We start from the raw sequence: 16993 nt of genomic DNA on the forward strand, positions 1-16993 counted from the left end.
CATGCCAAGTGCCATACTTCCACAGAGGTCCCCGAAGATGTAATAGCATTGCTCAGAGAAGGTGATCTTGTTCACGGTGTGTCGGATGTAGCCAGCCTTCAGCAGATTGCTGGCATATTTGCGGGATTCACGACGGTCTGTAAAGCCCTCCACATGGTGATAGAGCCAATCCACCACATCCGAACCTGCCACCAAACATCAGAGTTAAATACAGCAGCAGAGAGGAAGACAGTGGCCCTTGAGGTAGTGGGCCACACTGGAGCCAAGACAAAGTGGGCCAAAAGGTGAAAAGGGACTGCACAGCCACAGGTTCAATTTGTGACTCTGGCCTGGTCAACAGTTTATGGTGACAGAGATGTTCCCTTGGGCACCTGCTTGGAAAACAGACCACCCGTTCCCCACTTCCTGCCTCTGCTGCAGGCAGTACAGTCTCTTACCAATGAAGGCATTGGGGATGGTGATCTTCAGCCACATGCGGTCACGCACCTCCAGGCCTGACTCTGGTGAGGCCATGGCTTTGACAATGGTGGCCATGTCGCTGTGGATGGACAGGTGAAAGTCATCGAGGCCTGTGGTGTGGACGAAGGGAAGGGAGGCAGAGATGAGAGGGAACAGAAAAGACAACAGGGCTACATGGAAGCATCACACACAGGAGGAATGGGCCAGGGAACAATACATTGCAGACAGCCTTGGGGCGCATGCTGTGTAACCCCCCTTCCAGCCTTCCGATGTTATCCTTCCCATGTCAGCCATTTCACCTTGTGCAAAACCCGGGCTAGAGTCTCCTTCCTTCCAACCAGTCCCAAGCAGCTAGGATCCAGAAGCTGCCAAGTGAGCCCACAAAGCCCAGCAAGGGAATTCTCTGCTCCTTACAAACCTACAACAAACTCCTGACTTTTTGCCCTGGCTCTCTAAACCCTTGCCTTCAGGGCTCTGTATACTAGAATCACCCAAAACCTTCAGAAAGCAACCAAAAGAGCCCTGTGCTCAGCAGGACCCTGCCCCACTGCAAGGCCTTTTGCTCCCAGCCGCCCCCGTCCTGCCCTATCTGCTGTCTGGGAGGGCAACTGCTCCAGGGCCAAGCTGACTCCCTCTGGTCTGGCACTCTCAGCCGGTAACTCCTGACTGCTCTGAGCCTTCCCTCTGAGATCCTGGATTGCACCCAGGCTCTTATACTCGCCTCACGTAGAAGGCTGAAAAAGGTGGTATTAATTCACCCAGCCAGAACTCCCACTGATCCAAGCACCTGCCTGGTGAGAGCTGCCTCCCTCTTAGTCCCCTGGCAGGGCAGGCCTTGCCCATCCCAGCTGTCCCCAAGCAGATGTATTGCTCCCTTTACAGCACAGTGAAGGCGAGGAAGCCGTGCAGCGGGTGGAGCACGGAGGCACAAGGACTTACGTTCAGTCTCTGGGATGGAGCTGGTGATGGAGGAGCTGGTGGAAGTGATTGTGCTCATGGATGGACTCATACCGTACGCTGGGTAGGTGCCAGTCATCGCTGCCGTGTGAGACACCCAGGCTGCCGGGTCGATGGGCCGGATGGGCTCACCTGCAGTAAAGAAAGAGTCAGTCAGTAGCTATAAGAAGTGATCCCCTCATCAAATCAACCTCTGGGGAGGGACAGGGACTCAGCACAGCCCATTCCGTCCCCAGCATCTGCCGGGACTCACCCGGATCGGAGCATGGAGAGTCTGGCCCAGCCCAGATCCGCTGGGGAGCAACTGGGAGAGAAAGAAGAGAGGGAGGGTCAGCAGGAGAGGTGCAGAGGGAGAGATCCCCCTATGGCTCAAGGGGGGGTTTCTCTTTCCTCTGGCGCCCCGAGCAAGTGACCCCCCTGCCCCAGTGAAACGCGTCCCCAGCGTGATGTGGGAAGGAGGGCTGGGCTTATGGGCATTTTGGCCTGGGAATAGGACATAGCAGCCTCCTAGCAGGAGAGCTGAAACCCCGTCAAACCCCAATTCAGTGCCACATGGAGTCACACACACAGAGGAGGAACAAGACAACAACCAAGTAAGTGCTTAAGGCAGGGCTCTCACATGAGCTGGGCACCAGCGTTAAGGGTGGGTCAGCTATCCACTTACTCCTGGGTAACGAGAAGCAGCCCCGCGGGCTGGGGTCCCAGCACTTGGCCACCGTCAGGGTGATGGGCCTGCAACAAAAAGGCGAGTTAGAACAAGAGCCCAGTGGCACAAACCCCTGTGTGATGCTGATGCTGTATGCTGGCTGTCTCCTGCAAGACAGGGAGAAGCTGCCAGTAAAGTGCCCTTGTCCTCCTCCAGCTATGGATTTCCTTCATGGCATGGACAAAATGATGTGACCCTGCTGAGGTTTGCTGATGACCCTAATGACACGGCATCCCCACAAAAAAAGGGGCACAGACCCCAGTTCACCACCGTTCTGTTGGCTGCAATTCTCACTTTAGGCATGAAAACCCAGGAATCAAAGCAACACCAAAACCACAAGTTCTGGGCTTCTGCAGAGCCACTGGCAGAGCCACTGGCAGAGATGGCTGGAAGACAAAACTCACACACCCCAAGCGCAACAACCTGAGTACTTACCCTGGCTTGTGCACAATCTCCCTCAGCACCCGCACAGCATCATCGTTGCTCATGTTCTCAAAGTTGATGTCATTTACCTGCAAACAACGCAAAGACGTGAGTCCCAGAGATGCGACCAGAGGCTGAGCTCCCCACTCAGCTCAGCAGTGACTCAGCTTCCCTCTTCCAAGCACAGCTTCCTGGGTTTAGCCTGCCAAAGTGCGCAGGGAGGCTTCTGGGTCTTTTCTTACTGCTTTCCCAGGCCCAAAGATGGAGGTATGTGGGCGTGAAGTACCTGCAAGAGCATGTCTCCTGGCTCAATCCTGCCATCAGCTGCCACAGCGCCGCCCTTCATGATAGAGCCAATGTAAATGCCTCCATCCCCACGCTCATTGCTCTGTCCCACAATAGAAATGCCCAGGAAGTTGTATTTCTCTGCAAGGATGGAAAAAGAAAGAAGTAAGACACCATAAAGCAGCAGGCACAAGCAGCCCTAACCTCAGACAAACCACGTGCTAATGACGGTCGCTTGCACTCCTGCCCCAGAGAGATGTCCTGGGATGCAGAGAAACTCTTGAGAGACCAATGCTTCAAGACAAGCCACTTTCCTGCAGAATCCATCTCCTCACTCCTCCCCGCATGTGTTCTCTTTGCCCCTTCCCCAGTCCCCTCTCTGCCACCCAATCTTGCTCTGGAAGGACTGCAGGCTCCATGCACACCTCCCACTCACCCATGTTCAGCGTGACCGTGATGATGTTCAGGGACATGGTGGAGTCTGTGATGCTGCTGAAGGACGATGACTGCAACATAAGTGAAACATGAGATGTCCTCCTGTGCCTCAGTAACGTTCCCAGCCCCAGCTCCCTCCACTTGTGCTCCCTGCCATTCCCTGTGGCACCACAACCACCACCCACAACTCCAGCCTTACGCTGGAAGCTTTGCAGAGCCAGAGGGCATCAGCCACAGTCCTATGACCTCTCCACAGCCAGGACAAGGTCTGTGGTCCCAGCTCTTGTGGCTACATTGGCCTGGGAAAGGTTTACAGCACTTCATGAAGTCTCAGCACTGGGACACCACCTGTCCCCAGCTGGGCCCGCAGCAAGCACAGCCAAATCCCTGATCAGCCCTGGAGCACTGAGTGAGGAGATCCACCAGGCAGCCCACCTTGCCCTGCATTGCCCTCCCCAGGACACCCGGCCCCTGGGTACCCGTTCAATGCGTGGAGCCTTCTGTTTCCGCCGGCGTCGCTTGTGCCTCCTCATTAGACGGGAAGCACTGCTTTGCTCTGTCGAACTGCTAAACCTAGAGGCAAAAGCGAGAGTCAGCTCTTCTGCTGCCAGGGTGTTGGCTCTGGCAGCAAGAGAGCCACAGAAATGGCACAGAGGATGGAACAGAGGATTGCAGGGGCAGAGGGGCAGAAATTGTACATGGGGGACAGACAATAGCAGAGGGGGCTGCTGGGTGACACGTGGGACAGAGGCAGGTCTGAGCAAGGACCCTGGAGCCCAGGATTACTGTGGCCTGCAAAGGCATCTCTATGCTGGGAGGCAGGGGGAAGCTAGCATTCCTCCAGGACCTAAGCTCTCCTACCTGCTGGTGGAGTCATCTTCATCTGAATCAAAGAAGCTGGTGGTCTCCAGCTCACTGCTCATGAGCGTGGAGGAGCTCTCGTACCCGCCCAGGTCTCGGCGCCGCTCTCCCTTCACTGTCCCATTCACCCTGGGTGCTATGAAAAGACAAGACTCAGTGTGCTTGAGACAGGCCACAGGGAAACAACCCCTTTCCTTCCCACAGGGCTCACGGCAGCCTTTGCAGAATGAAACTGGCCATCAGAAAATCCCATCTAGTGCCAGCCGGCTCTGAGTCCACCCTGGCATCAGATCTATCTTCTGTGGGATACCTCTTCTATCACTACAGGATGGAGAAGTGGCTGATGTGCCAGTAGGAACAATGCTGCTAAAGTTGTGGAAGACTTGCAACTGGTTCCTTGGCAGAGCAAGGAGCAGCACTGAGTGGCAAGGCTACAGCACACTCTGCTTTTCAACTAAGAAAGACCGAGGCACTGCTGTCTCCTGCTCTTGAGGCTTCTACAGGAGACACCTCCTTTGCCCCCAAAGGTTTCAACACCAAGCTCTGACGCAACATAGGTGTTAGCTCCTGCCTCTGATGTGAGGCTACAGCCTCAGATCACTGAACAGCCCTTCCAAGCTGGGAAGGTTCTGCAGAGCAGAGAGAGCTGCCCCATGTCTGGAGCTGGTGCCCCCACCGTGCCCCAGCCACGCCGTGCAGAGCTCTTTCCGTGTTACCGACACTCACCATGCTCAGGCCCATCTTTCCGACGAGGTCGTTCCCTTTGCGATGACACCACTGAGTCTGTCTCTGTCTCATTGTCCAAGTTTTCCCGACTCCCCCCAGAGTTAGGGCTGCAATGAGATAAAAGAAACAAACATGTCCAACAGGGAACAACTTAAGCAGGCTCTCTCTACCTCTGTGCTGGCCAGCATGAGCCTCCAGCCATCACCTGTCTACTTCTTGAGGGACAGGAGCAGAGGCAGTGGGGAACAAAAACCACAGCACATCTATGAGTGCAAGGCAAGGGACTGGGGGAAGCTGTGCCAGCTCTTTGCCAACTTCCCTGCACTATTTTCAGCATGCCCTTGCTTGTTCAATAATGCAGCTCCACTTCGAATCTGCTCCCAGCCCCATCCTCCTCCCCTCTGGCTGGCTGTGATCCCTGCCAATTTGGGTAGGAGTGTCCCAGCCCCTGGTATGGATTTACAGCAAAATCACTGTGGGTGATCCTCAGAAACCAGGACAGGTGTCCAAGTAACTTACTGGAAAGAGGGGGGCCTGGAGTCTCCAATTCCTCCCGTGCGCTCCATGGAGGGTGGCAGCTCTGTTTGGTTATCAGCGCAGACCGAGCCAGCATCTGAATGGGAACCCTCTGCAGACACCAGCTGGAGGGACGAGAGACAGAGAATGAAATGTCTGAGGCACTGGGAAAACATTTACAAGAGTGGCCAAACAAGCTGGCCAAAAGCCTGCCTGGCCCAGCATCTCATCTCTGACGGTGGACAACAGCACATGCCCAGGAGCAGGTATGGAACAGGCCAAGCATGTAGCAACATTCCCCTCAATGCCTTCCCAGACGCCAGCTATTTGTGGCTCAGGAATTCCTGACCCAGCGGTGAAGTCCGGGTTGCTGACAGCCCTGCTTGGAGACTCTGACATCATCTGCACATCCACGCTGCACAATTTTTATGCTCAGGTAACCTTTAGCATGTCCTGTGGCAAGGAGTGGATTCCCCTAGTTCTTCTTACATTGGAAGAGGCAGCTACAAGTCATTTTCTCAATTTTACCAGCCTCTACACCTCTGCCTTCGAGCTGTGGGACCCAGCAGGACTTTCACCTTCGCAGCCCATGATGGGAACTGGGGTTAACAGAGCTCAGGGCTGAGGCTAGCTTTGAAATAGACTCCAAAACATACTTTTTTTTCTGGTTTCCACAAGTACTTTGCAAACTTTCAGCTTGTGCCCAGCTAAGTGGCCTGGGCATAGCCTCCAGCCACCTCTGGGAAGCTCAGCAGTTTCCCCAGTGCATAAATTCAATAAAGGGTCAAACCCCGGGAACTATTTATACCAGCCACGCTTTGGGGCTGCCCAGGCACACCTACATCTGTGCCTCTGGCTCCAAGATAAACGATGAATTTCAGGGCTCAGGGAATGAGGTGGAGCCTTTCCCAGGGAGAATGGGCTCGCCAGTGGGATGAAACGGAGGATAGCTCAAATGAAGTGAATGGAAAGTGGTTTCCCCAACATCGCTCCCTATCCAGGTTTGTGCTTTGCCCACTTTCAAGCCACATTGAGCAGGGCTAATTTCAATAGGGCCAGGCAGCAAAGCAACAGAAAGCCTCTTCCTTGCAAGAGACATTCAGGGATGCCCAAAGCAGAGGCGACAGGGCCCAGAAAGGAGCTCTCCCCCTGGCCAGGGAGCGAGTTCCCAGGGACAGGCTAGAGCTCTCAAGCAAGGGAAGATCAATTTCCATCTCTAAGGACTTTCAAATATGCTTTTAATGTCTGCACCACATCTGTCCCCTGCACAGCATGGGCAAGCAGGGGGGTTGGCTCTCTCCCAGTGTCAGGGAGGGACCGCAGGCCCCAGTGCCTTGATCCACCCCAGACAAAACAGGCTGTGGGTCAGCCTGGAGCCAGTCCAGGGAGGTGAGGAGACCAGGACAGGGGTCAGGTCTCAACCTGTGTACTTGAACCAACTGCCAAGCCATCAGCCATTACAGGAGAGGTCTGATCTAACAGAGGTAAGGGATGTCCCACTGTGAGTCAGGGCAGAAGGATCATGAAACACGGGCTGGAAGGGAGCTGATAGCTGCTGCCCAAACTGTAACGCCCAGTGTAAATGCAGAGGCAACTCTGCTGCCTGCTGGTGAGGGCACCACATGTGCAACATGGAGGCAGGACCAGATGCCAACCCAGGTGCTAAAGGCACAGCCTGTTTACACAGGTCCTGAGCACTTCCCAGCATCACTGATGAAACACAAAGCTGTGCCCTGCCCACCTCAGAGAACTGGGGAAACCACGATAAAGGGGGGGAATGGACTCCACAGATCATCATTAGGGCAGGGGGAGAGAGGTCTGCTGCCAGGGAGGCACTGGGAACAGAGAAAGGGATGCAGCTGTGGCAAGGAAGACAGAGCAATCCCGAGAAAGCCACAATGAAGGCAGCAGACAGGGCAGAGAACACCCTGGGGTGCCAAAAGCTGCAGAGCCCGTCCCACAAGCCCCAGGACAAGCCCAACGGCTCCTGCTCTCACAACTGTCTAACCAGCTCTTGTCTCACACTCGCTCAGCTTCCCTCCCTCCGGCACGCCCCAGGCACACGCCCGGCTCTGCTCCCAGCACCTTCCCAGTGACTTGTCTTCCCAGGATACATCCCACTCCCTGAGGGCCACATCCTTGTTCTGGCAGCCACTGCCTAGGAGCACAGGTGAGAAGAGATGCTAGAAGGGGCCAGCATTGCCCAGGGAGAAGTCATATAACACTCTATGCTTGAAGATCTCAAGGCAAGACCAGGCAAATAGATCTGGACGGAGGGAAATAGCTGCAGGCAGCTGTCAAACAGCAGTGAGGAGAGGAGAAGGGGTGTTCCCGAGCAGGGGGACTGATGCTGCCTTTCTCTAACACTCCCGGGGCTGGGATTTCCTCCAGGGAAGTTTTTGATAACCACCCTGCACTTTTCCTGCCTCTTGCACTGTCAGGAAATATTCACTTGGATCCAAGCCCCCGTCTTTCCCTCTAGCTAAAATTAGTACCAAGTTCCTAAAATAGCCTCATCCCAGCCTGTCTGGCAGAAGCAGCAAAGCAAGTGCTCCCCCCTCCAGCCCCCAAACCACCCACGGACAAGGAGACTCTCAGCAGGGATAGAAAAAGGGATCATCAGCTGTGTATAAAGGTCTCTGACGCTGCCGTCACCCTTCGTGCACAAGAGCTGGTAGCGGGGCTAACTCCAGGCACATTTGCCCCGCAAGAAGCCAGCACACCAGAGCAGCAGCGCAGTGCCCCGGTCCGATCAGATGGAGCTGCACCCGGTTCATGCCACTCACACTGAGCAACCAGAGAGTCCCTACAAGGAAAGCCAGCAGCTGCATGGACGCGTGGACCACAAGCTAAAGCACACCAGGTAAAAAAAGAGCAATGGAAAGGGTTCAGAGACTCAGGGACTCCCTACAGAGCAGGTGACAACAAACAGCAGCTGGAAAGGGAGAGGTGGGGAGATGTCTCAGGGCAGATGCAGCAGCAGCAGCGGGGATGGTGGCCGAGAGCCGGACAGGCTGTTTTCCGAAGGCCCGGCTAACCGCTAGAGGGAGGACGGCAGGCGTCCGGCCGCCGGGCCTGCCGGTTCTTTGTGTGGGAGCCCAGCGCACCCTCTCCTCCCGGTGCAGGACCCCAGCCTGCGCGCTGCTCCCCCGGCCAGCGGCCCAGCAGGAGCCAGCCTGGCAGCAGGGCGCCCGCCCGGTCCTGTCACCCCTGTCCTCCCTCCCAAAACGCAGTTGCTTCACGGCCCCCCAGCCGAGGCCTAGCTGTTTGGTGCAGGAATAGAAGAAGCATTAGGTCCGACCTAGCCTGATTTGCTGAGGATTTTCACTGTTTAGGGGCTAATCTGGTGGCCTCTGGAAAAAGGCACTTGGGTCTTGGTTCTGCTCCTGGCGTGGATCCACACACCCTCATCAGCCCAAACTGCAGCTCAGCAGAGGGGAAAAAGGGATGACGGGCTATGGAGACTGAATACCACCCCCCCCTCAAAAAAAGGGTCCCCTTGGGGGCGGAAGGAGGCATGCGGGCAGGGGACAGAGCATGTGCATGGCATGGCACAGAGGGAGAAGCTTGTCCTGCAGCTGCCCAGGCAGTACCTTTAGTCTTCAGGGCAGTCAAATCCAGTCCACTTCACCAGCACTAAAGTCACTTAAGCCCTTTGCGCCAGTCACCGGAGCAGGACTTTCCTTGGAAAGCTGACCCTGCCATAGGGGCACATGGGTTACACTGCGGACAGGCTGGGACCGTCACCTCTGCCAGGCATCAGTGACCGCGAGCTCTCCACAGAGGCATCCCACATCTTCCCCGACACGGGGAACCCAGCACCACGCAGCCCCCCTCTCCAGTTGAGGGACTGGAGCGTGGTAATCCAGCTCATCAGCTTCGTTAGCAGTCAGCACTTCAACAGTAGGGAGCAATTCCTGTGCCTTACTTGGCACTATGCAACCAAAGAGTGGTTTTCAGAGAGAGCAGAAACGGACAGCGAGATACCGAAGCAAAGGGCTTGCTTACCCACGACACCACCCGGCCGTTGAAGCACGGAAGCTTGGCATTGTCATCGGAGATTTCTTCTTTCACCACCCTGCAGAGGGGAGAGGAGGCAGTCAAGGCTGGGTCCAGGACTTCAGAGGAAAAGGAGACTTTCCCAGGCAGGTGTTTGCACCCAACAACAGGCAGCAGCCCAGGCCCAGGCTTGGGGATGGGGCAGGGAGAGGACTGGCAGCTCCCTCCTGCTGCCAGGCTACAGCTTCCTATGCCCACAGCCGTGACTGGCAGGTTGGAGAGGAGAAGACAAGGGCAGAGCAGGCTCTCCCGTGTGCACCCAGCTGTTTTATCCCAATTCACATTTTAATCAGTCCAAAAAAAAAATCTCAGATGCATATTTCCACCAGTTTGCTTATTTCTAATGAAATCCACCGGTTCGCTCACTTCTAAAGAAAATACATAATTTAAACCTCTTTATGATGATCTGAAAGAATTACAACCTATGCCAGAGATTTCTAATAGATGAAAGTGAAAGACATTAAACATGCTGCCTCCCAAATGTTACTGTTGCCTTTTAATTATGTACATAATATTTCAACATCACTTCAAGCTTTATAGTTGTGCCACAATGTCATGTTCCCGCATTACACAAACAGCTACGTTATTATCAGTCTTCACAGTGGAGGGAGCACTGACAAATTTTTTTCCCCAACAGTAAAAATATTAGTTTTCTTTGGAGAGAAAATTTATTCTTTCTAAATATCACCAGGCACCTAAATACTTTTTCCACAGTGAGGCTGCAATCAAAACAACTTGTAAATTCACCAGATTCAATTAATACCATCTTTGATAAATCAAATTTAATGGCAAAACAAGCTTTAACAAGCTCATTTTTTTCCTACTCAATGACAACATTTTAAGGACTCTTATTTAATACAAAGACATCTTACAAGTAGTTTGTGATATTAATTTCCCCTTCCAAGCTATATCTAAGGTAGCTTGACACATATTGTGCTTAAAAAAATAAGGTAGTAACTAAACAGTGAATAAATTATGTTTGGGGGGAAAAAAGAATCCAACAGAAAAAGAACAAAAGAACGAATGTGAAACCAAAGGAAATTATGTATTAAAAGAAGTAGCTTACAAGTAACTAACAGAGTACACAGAGGTGGGATCCCATCAACAGCTCTGAAGGGTCCCTAAGCCAGTTCCCAACTCACAGAGAATTGAAGAAGATGCAAGCGTGGGACGCGGAGCTGTGACCCATCGCCCCAGACTGCCACACACGTCAGGCACTGCCATCGAGTTGCAGCACGCTGGGCCTCGGAGAAACAGGTACTCTGGGCTCCCGGCTGCGCTCCCTGGTGTGCCAACAGCTGCCCAAACCGTCACTGAAAACAGGACGGCAAGGCTCGCCAACACTCGCAAGGCAACAGCAAAAGGCAAATGAACGGTGCTGGGAGACCAAAACCCGGGGAGCAGGCTCGCTCCACCCTGCCAGCCACACTGGTTGCTCCAGTGTCACGCACGCTCGGCAAAGGGCTGTCCCACAGGGTGAAAGGCAGCACGTTGCCACGTCTTTGCTGGCAGCTGGCACTCATGATCCCTGCCCCAAACTGGAGAGCCAGCAAAGGGACTGGACAAATGCTACCCATCCCCAGAAGGCACAGATGAGGAGGTGACGGTTTGAGCAGTCTAATCCACTCCGAGGATGTGCGTTAATTCCTCTTGCACAGATGGAGAAGCAGGAAAAAGCAGGAAAGAGCAGTGAGGATGGATTAAAACCCATCTGGCTTAATGCTTCTTCAGCATGCCCTGTGCCAGCCCCTGCCCAAAGCCCCTGCAGCCCAGGACAAGTATCAAACACAGGCGGTCTTCCCCAGGACCCGTCCTCTTCGGTGCCCACGCCAACCCTTTCCAATGCAGGCAAGTTGTTGTCTCTTCATTTCCAAGCACACACATACGCACCCTGGCCTGGCTGTACTAGCATCCATTCATACTGTCGCCAGCAGCCTGGACTTCATCCAATTCCTAGAGAGAACTTCAGGCAGAGCCAATTTTCAGTGCTGCGTGCTGCCTGCTCAGGGACACAGAGCCCTGCCTGTGGGTGAAGGGACAGGGTGATATATTTGCAGGGTCAAGGTGACCAACCGCTAAGCACAAATGAACTATTCCACTTTCAGTGGGGACAGAGGAAACCAACCCCCAAGACCCCCCACCCACCCTCAACTGCAATGTGCGATGGAGAACAAGCTCCTTCTGTCCTGAGAGCTGGTCCCTCGTCACTCCTATTACGCTGCTGCTGCCCCAGACATCCCAGGGGTCAGCTCCACCCCGGAGCAGTTTTCTCCTTCCTTCCCCAGCCACTACGTTATTTATCGCTATTTATCACCCAGATGCCAGAGCACAATGGATTGTATATTTAGACTCTACAGAGCAAAAACTGATAGTGTTGGAGTCAGGCACATGCCAAGCAGGAATATCTCCACAGCCCTGCTCACGTCTATCATCCCCTGCACCGTCCCAGCTATTCGTGCCCGCATTCCTCTCCAGCCTCAGCCCTGAGCTGCAGCCTTCCTCCCCCCACCTCTCACCACTCTCTTCAAGTCACACTTCTCACACGAACAAGACCGCAGGTTCACGTCAGAAGCCACCAACCGAGCAGCCTCTGGGGGAGCTGTGAGCGGTGCCACGTTTCTCCTCCACGGTTGCATGGGGAGGCAGCCATGAGATGAAACTGTCCTATGGATGTGCTGGGAGGGAAAACCATCCTGTGAGTGTGCTGGGAAGAGCCCCCAGCTGATGGGGTTTGAACCCGGGAATCCTGAAAGAGCATACCCAGAAGGAGCTCAGGCTCTCTTGGTTCTCTAAAAGCCTTTCCTTTTGGCAGGAGCCACCACAGGCCAGGGAAAACATCTGCCCAAGGCTGATTTCAAAGGGACTGCTTTTAGTTTACCATGCATCAGGGCAGCCCGGTTTCAGATTTTCCCATGTTTAAAGTCCTGCTGGGGGCTGGGCACAACATGGCTGAGAACAGTGGCCAGGAAAAACCCCTTCTATGGAGAGGCAGCCTGAGCCTTGCCCAGGCGAGCGTGGGTCAAGCCCCCTCGGCGCTGCTGCTCTGCATGGAGAATCGCCCAGCAGAACAGGCGCTCGCTGGCCCCCGTCCTGTCCCCGGGGCCGGCCGACATGCTGCAGCCAAGCTGCAGGCCCAGCGCTCCCCAGCACTCATCTGCCTTGAATTTTCCAACAAAGAGACCTGCGGGAGGGAGGAAGGAGGGAGGGTTACAGGGGAGGCAGGCCGAGTGGGCGGATGATTCAACCGCCATCCCCAGCGACACGGGGAGGAGGAGGAGGAGGAGGAGGAGGAGGAGGAGGAGGAGGAGGAGGGGACGAGGCTCTGGCTGCCGCAGGAGCCCGACTGGGGTGTGCAGAGGGGGCTGCCAGGGCTGACACAAGCAGCACATCTGCTCCTATGCAGCTGGGGGAGGGGAAGGGGCAGCCCCGGCAGCAGGGAGGGAAGCGGAGGAAACCCAGCTCCAACCCTGGCTCCATCCCTACCCTCCCGCCGCCTTCTCCGGAAGAGCCGGCAGACCCTCTCCCCATGGCCTGGGAAGATGCCACGCTCCCAGCTTCCCTCTCGCTCGCTGCCAGCAGGAGCAGCTGGCAGCCTGGAACAAGGATGCAGAGGCAGGCGAGGGACAGGCGGGCAGACGCTGCCTTCTCCGGGGAGCCCCAGCCCGGCTCAGGAAATTAGAGGGTATTTTATATCACAGAGTCATGTCCTAGGAATGAAGGGAAGGTGGGGAACAAGAGAGCGTGCACAGGAGAGAAAGGAGGCCATAAAACCCAAGCCTTGGAGACGGCTGTGCCGTGTCAGAGACCCCGGGCTGTGCAGCCGTTACCAGCGCAGCTGCTGCGCTCCCAGCCTCCCCATTTCCCCTCAGTGGCCTCCAGCCCGGGCGAGGCTGCGGATACAAGGGAGTTTCTAGCTTCAGCCAGCTCTGGTCTCTCCTGAGCAGGACCCGCCAACCACAGTGGGGTCCCAGCGAAGAACTCGGATGGAGTAACGCGGGCCCAGGGAAAGAAGAAATCCAAGAGGCACTGACAAAGGCTCTGGCAGGAGGATTTGAACCTCAGATGCGGATGCAAGCTGGAGCTCAGTGGCAATCGCTGCCATCTCTGGCAGTCCCGTCCCCCAACTCACCTATCTAAGGGCTTGCAATGGGGAGGATACTCAGAGATACTAAGCAACCACGTGATCAGAAAAGCTGAATTGGGGGTGGGGGTGGGGGTGTCAGTACCAAGAAGGGAGGTGAGGGAAGGGGACCCCTCAAGCATGTTAGACAGCTCGATGGCCAGGATGAAAAGGAGTCTTATTAGGGGAGGTGCAAAGATTGAGAAAACAATTGAGCAGTGACAATTTCACATTACAAAGATGAAAAGCTAGTACAGCAGATGAAAAAAAGTAAGATCTTTTCCTTAATTTAGTTCAATTATTGAGAGAAAAGACCTTCACAGAACAGCAACATTTTTTCCAACATTGCAAAGCCCAGAAATTCAATGTTAAATGTAATCATCTATTACAACCCCCCAAAAGTGCACAGATTAGGTAGGTCACACCTCTGACCTTAACAGCCCCCATCTCCTACAGCCCACAGAACCATGAAAAAAGAAAAAAAAAAAAAAATCAAACATAATCCATCAGGAAACGTTTCTACCCAATAGCACAAGCTTCAGGGATTTACACACCAGAAATGTGATCTAATTTTCAAGACCTTTAGCACACACCCCTTAGGGCAGGGATGTCTTGTCGCCAAATGATTGTATAGATTAATAATGCTGCAGAGCAAAAGGAAGCACCTTCATGTGTTACTATCCAAATGTGAGCACCTCCTAGCTCTAGAGCAAAATCCTCCTCCCTTCTGCAAAGTCAAATGCTGGGGCCACAGGGACGAGCTCTGTAGCCATTTCACCAGAAGAGAAAATTAGACAGGGCAATTCTCCAACAGAGTTGGGATTTTTGGATGGGAAATACTTGCCTGTTAGACTAAGCCCAGACATGACACGTGTGCTTCCCATGGGGGTACAATCCCCCCAAGGGCTACAGGCCCAACCAAAGAGTACACACATGTATCGGTGAGACCTTGGGCTTCACAGGCAAACAGCACGCATCAAACAGGATTAGAGGATTTGAGTTGTCTGTCTCCATAAGCCAGGGCATTCTTCGGGTCTTCCTCACTGTATTTTTACCTCCTGTGCAAGGAGGAGGAGTACACAGGGTACAAATTGCACGGCGCACTGGGGTGAGAAGGGCTCTCTGAGTGTAAACAGAAACCATCACTCTCCCATTTAATTTCCCTCCTGATCCTCCAGACAGGGTATTCTCTACTGCTCCTCTATGCTGTAGCACAGGGTAAAAAAGGAAACACAGATTTGTGGGTGGTTTAGCTCTGTCAGACCCTCTTCCCCAGAGGAGCTGCTGTCCTCCCATCTGTCCCTGCACCCTGTGTGAATGTGAGCTCCCTTGCAGCACTGTCTTTACCTGGGGTCTTTTTTAAGAATTAAGCAGCACAAACCAGCTGTCCTGCTAACACAACAGTAACAGAGCCCTGCATTCGAGCAGGAGAGGCCACCTCTGCTCTCCTAACAAATCACAGGAGCTTTACAAGGATTCCTCGGGGAGCAGGTCACCCCATTTCAAGCTACTATCAACTCTCCTCAGGAACGGGGACATCGTGCCCATGAGTGAAAGCAAAAGAACAGCCTCTTTCGTTTTCAGGCTGTAATCTCTACAGCCTCCTTCAACTGCGCTCACCGCTGCTGCCCCACAGCCTCCCCATGCACCACACAGCTTGCTCTGCTTTCCCCCCACAGTCACTCAGGCAGGGGCTGAACAGACATCTAAGATGGCAACTGTTCTCACCAAGAACCCCTCATCAACACATTTGCAACCACTCCACTGGACATACACCAGGACAACCACAGCCCTGCTGTCCAGGAGGTGCTTGGTACCAGCTGGACCTGTGCTCAGTCCTACAGGCATCACTGGGTGGGAGATGACAGAGGACAGACCTTCTGTTCATCTAGTCCAAAGACTGGAAAAGGAATGGCATTTAGGAATGAGCCACCCGACTTCACAGGCCTGCCCAGGAGCAGCACTTATCAAAGCAAACCTACAGCAAAGCCTGATTTTGAAGTGAGCCCAAGAGCCCTGGTGGCCCCTCCCGCCTTGATCTCCGGAGTGACCATCTGGCTGCAGCATCGCCCTGCAAACAAGCCCAACAGGCCTGTCCTCTGACCGGGAGGAGGAAGCTGCACCGGGACTGCAGGAGGCACCTCCACACTAATTAATCCCGCCCTGCCCAAGCGATGCTTCCAACCCCCAGGAGGACATTTAGAGACATCATCAAAGGAAGCATTCTCCAGGCCCCCGAAGGTTCAGTGACACTTTCAGTCTCTTTGAATTGGAAATCAGGACAAACGGGAACTCCCAGCAGAAGCCCAGCCACGATCTTCACCCTGGTAGCTCAGTTTCAGCTCCTCAACAACTCTAAGAGCTTGCATGGCCCAACACAAGGATACAAGGGCAGGGACTCATTGTGAGAAAGAAAGATTTGAGGTTAAACATCTGCAGAAATTACCTTCAGGGAACAGAGACATCCACAGACATAGCAGTGACCAAAAGCTGGCCTTGTATTTAAGGTGGGATAGGAAACAGGCCCAAAGAGGCCTCAGCTGAACAGAGACATGCGTATGAAATGGTAAAATCCTGATGCAGTTGCTATGGTTCATATATATGTTGAGAGATGGCAAGCAAACCGGAGCAGGTTTGGTCTGCTGTGACGCTTAGCTCCATCTGGGTACGGATGGTGGGAAGAGCCCACAATGCAGAGCTGCAACACAGCAGCTCCTGCCAACAAAGAGAAAGGGACTGTGCAGAGAGGCGGAACGAGGGTTTACCCAGCTACTGCAGGTAGCAAAGCACAAAGGGCGCAACATCTCATCAAGAAGTTCGTGGAAGAGGTGTCTGGGCCCCACAGGGAATTCCTTGCCATTCTCCACAGAAGTCACCCACCCCTCTCTAGACTGGCTCCCTTGCAATACCCAGGGACTTCACACCAGTTAAGACGACGGTGAGGAGCTGCAAAGGGCTCCAAGGACTGCTGGGGGGACGTTAGCACATATGCAACAGGCAAGAGAGAGGGGCACGATGTCTGGGAAGGCTCTGCACGCACCATGAGGAAGGTAGGACCAGGCCTTCCTTTTCTGGCCCTCAGCTGAGGGACGCCAAGTCAGTCCTGCTTTTTCTTAACAGCAGGCGAGGCTCCTGCCAAGAAAGCGCTGCTGCTGTGGAATGTGCTGGGCCAGCAGTACAGCTCATTCCTGGAAAAGCATCAACTCAGCGGGAGAGCAAGGAGAGGAGAAGAGGGGGAAAATGGGAAGAGGGGGAGGGTGGGAAACAGAGTCTGAAAGCTTGGACTTCCACACCTGGGGAAGCAGGGAGCTGCCACGGAGCAGTCTGCTCGCCAGCACCCCCTTGTCCCGGGCTGCCAGCACAGCAGCCCTGCCCAGCACCAGCCCTCTGCTCTTGGAGCACCTTTCTGTTGGCCAGCAACCCCCAGAGTAGGTCTGGGAAGGCAC

At 54.3% G+C, this 16993-nt stretch overlaps 1 protein-coding gene across 5 annotated transcripts in view; it reads right to left on the bottom strand.

Moving 5' to 3' along the window:
• Positions 1-16993, bottom strand: part of DVL3 (dishevelled segment polarity protein 3) — a 33743-nt gene that overhangs the window by 3489 nt on the left and 13261 nt on the right. For 2 of the 5 annotated variants that reach the window (XM_075507009.1, XM_075507010.1), the window contains exons 2-14: positions 9377-9446; positions 5372-5493; positions 4853-4959; positions 4127-4262; positions 3745-3838; positions 3267-3336; positions 2832-2971; positions 2558-2634; positions 2081-2148; positions 1670-1720; positions 1399-1548; positions 438-569; positions 18-185 (exon numbers count right to left, since the gene is read on the bottom strand). In XM_075507009.1, coding sequence (XP_075363124.1) covers positions 18-185; positions 438-569; positions 1399-1548; positions 1670-1720; positions 2081-2148; positions 2558-2634; positions 2832-2971; positions 3267-3336; positions 3745-3838; positions 4127-4262; positions 4853-4959; positions 5372-5493; positions 9377-9446 — 1385 coding nt within the window. Of the gene's footprint in view, positions 1-17; positions 186-437; positions 570-1398; positions 1549-1669; positions 1721-2035; positions 2149-2557; positions 2635-2831; positions 2972-3266; positions 3337-3744; positions 3839-4126; positions 4263-4852; positions 4960-5371; positions 5494-9376; positions 9447-16993 lie in introns of all 5 variants that reach the window. The other 3 variants (XM_075507012.1, XM_075507014.1, XM_075507011.1) reach the window with 2 other exon arrangements.

Source organism: Mycteria americana, chromosome 7 (genome assembly GCF_035582795.1).
Source record: "Mycteria americana isolate JAX WOST 10 ecotype Jacksonville Zoo and Gardens chromosome 7, USCA_MyAme_1.0, whole genome shotgun sequence".
Taxonomy (NCBI): domain Eukaryota; kingdom Metazoa; phylum Chordata; class Aves; order Ciconiiformes; family Ciconiidae; genus Mycteria; species Mycteria americana.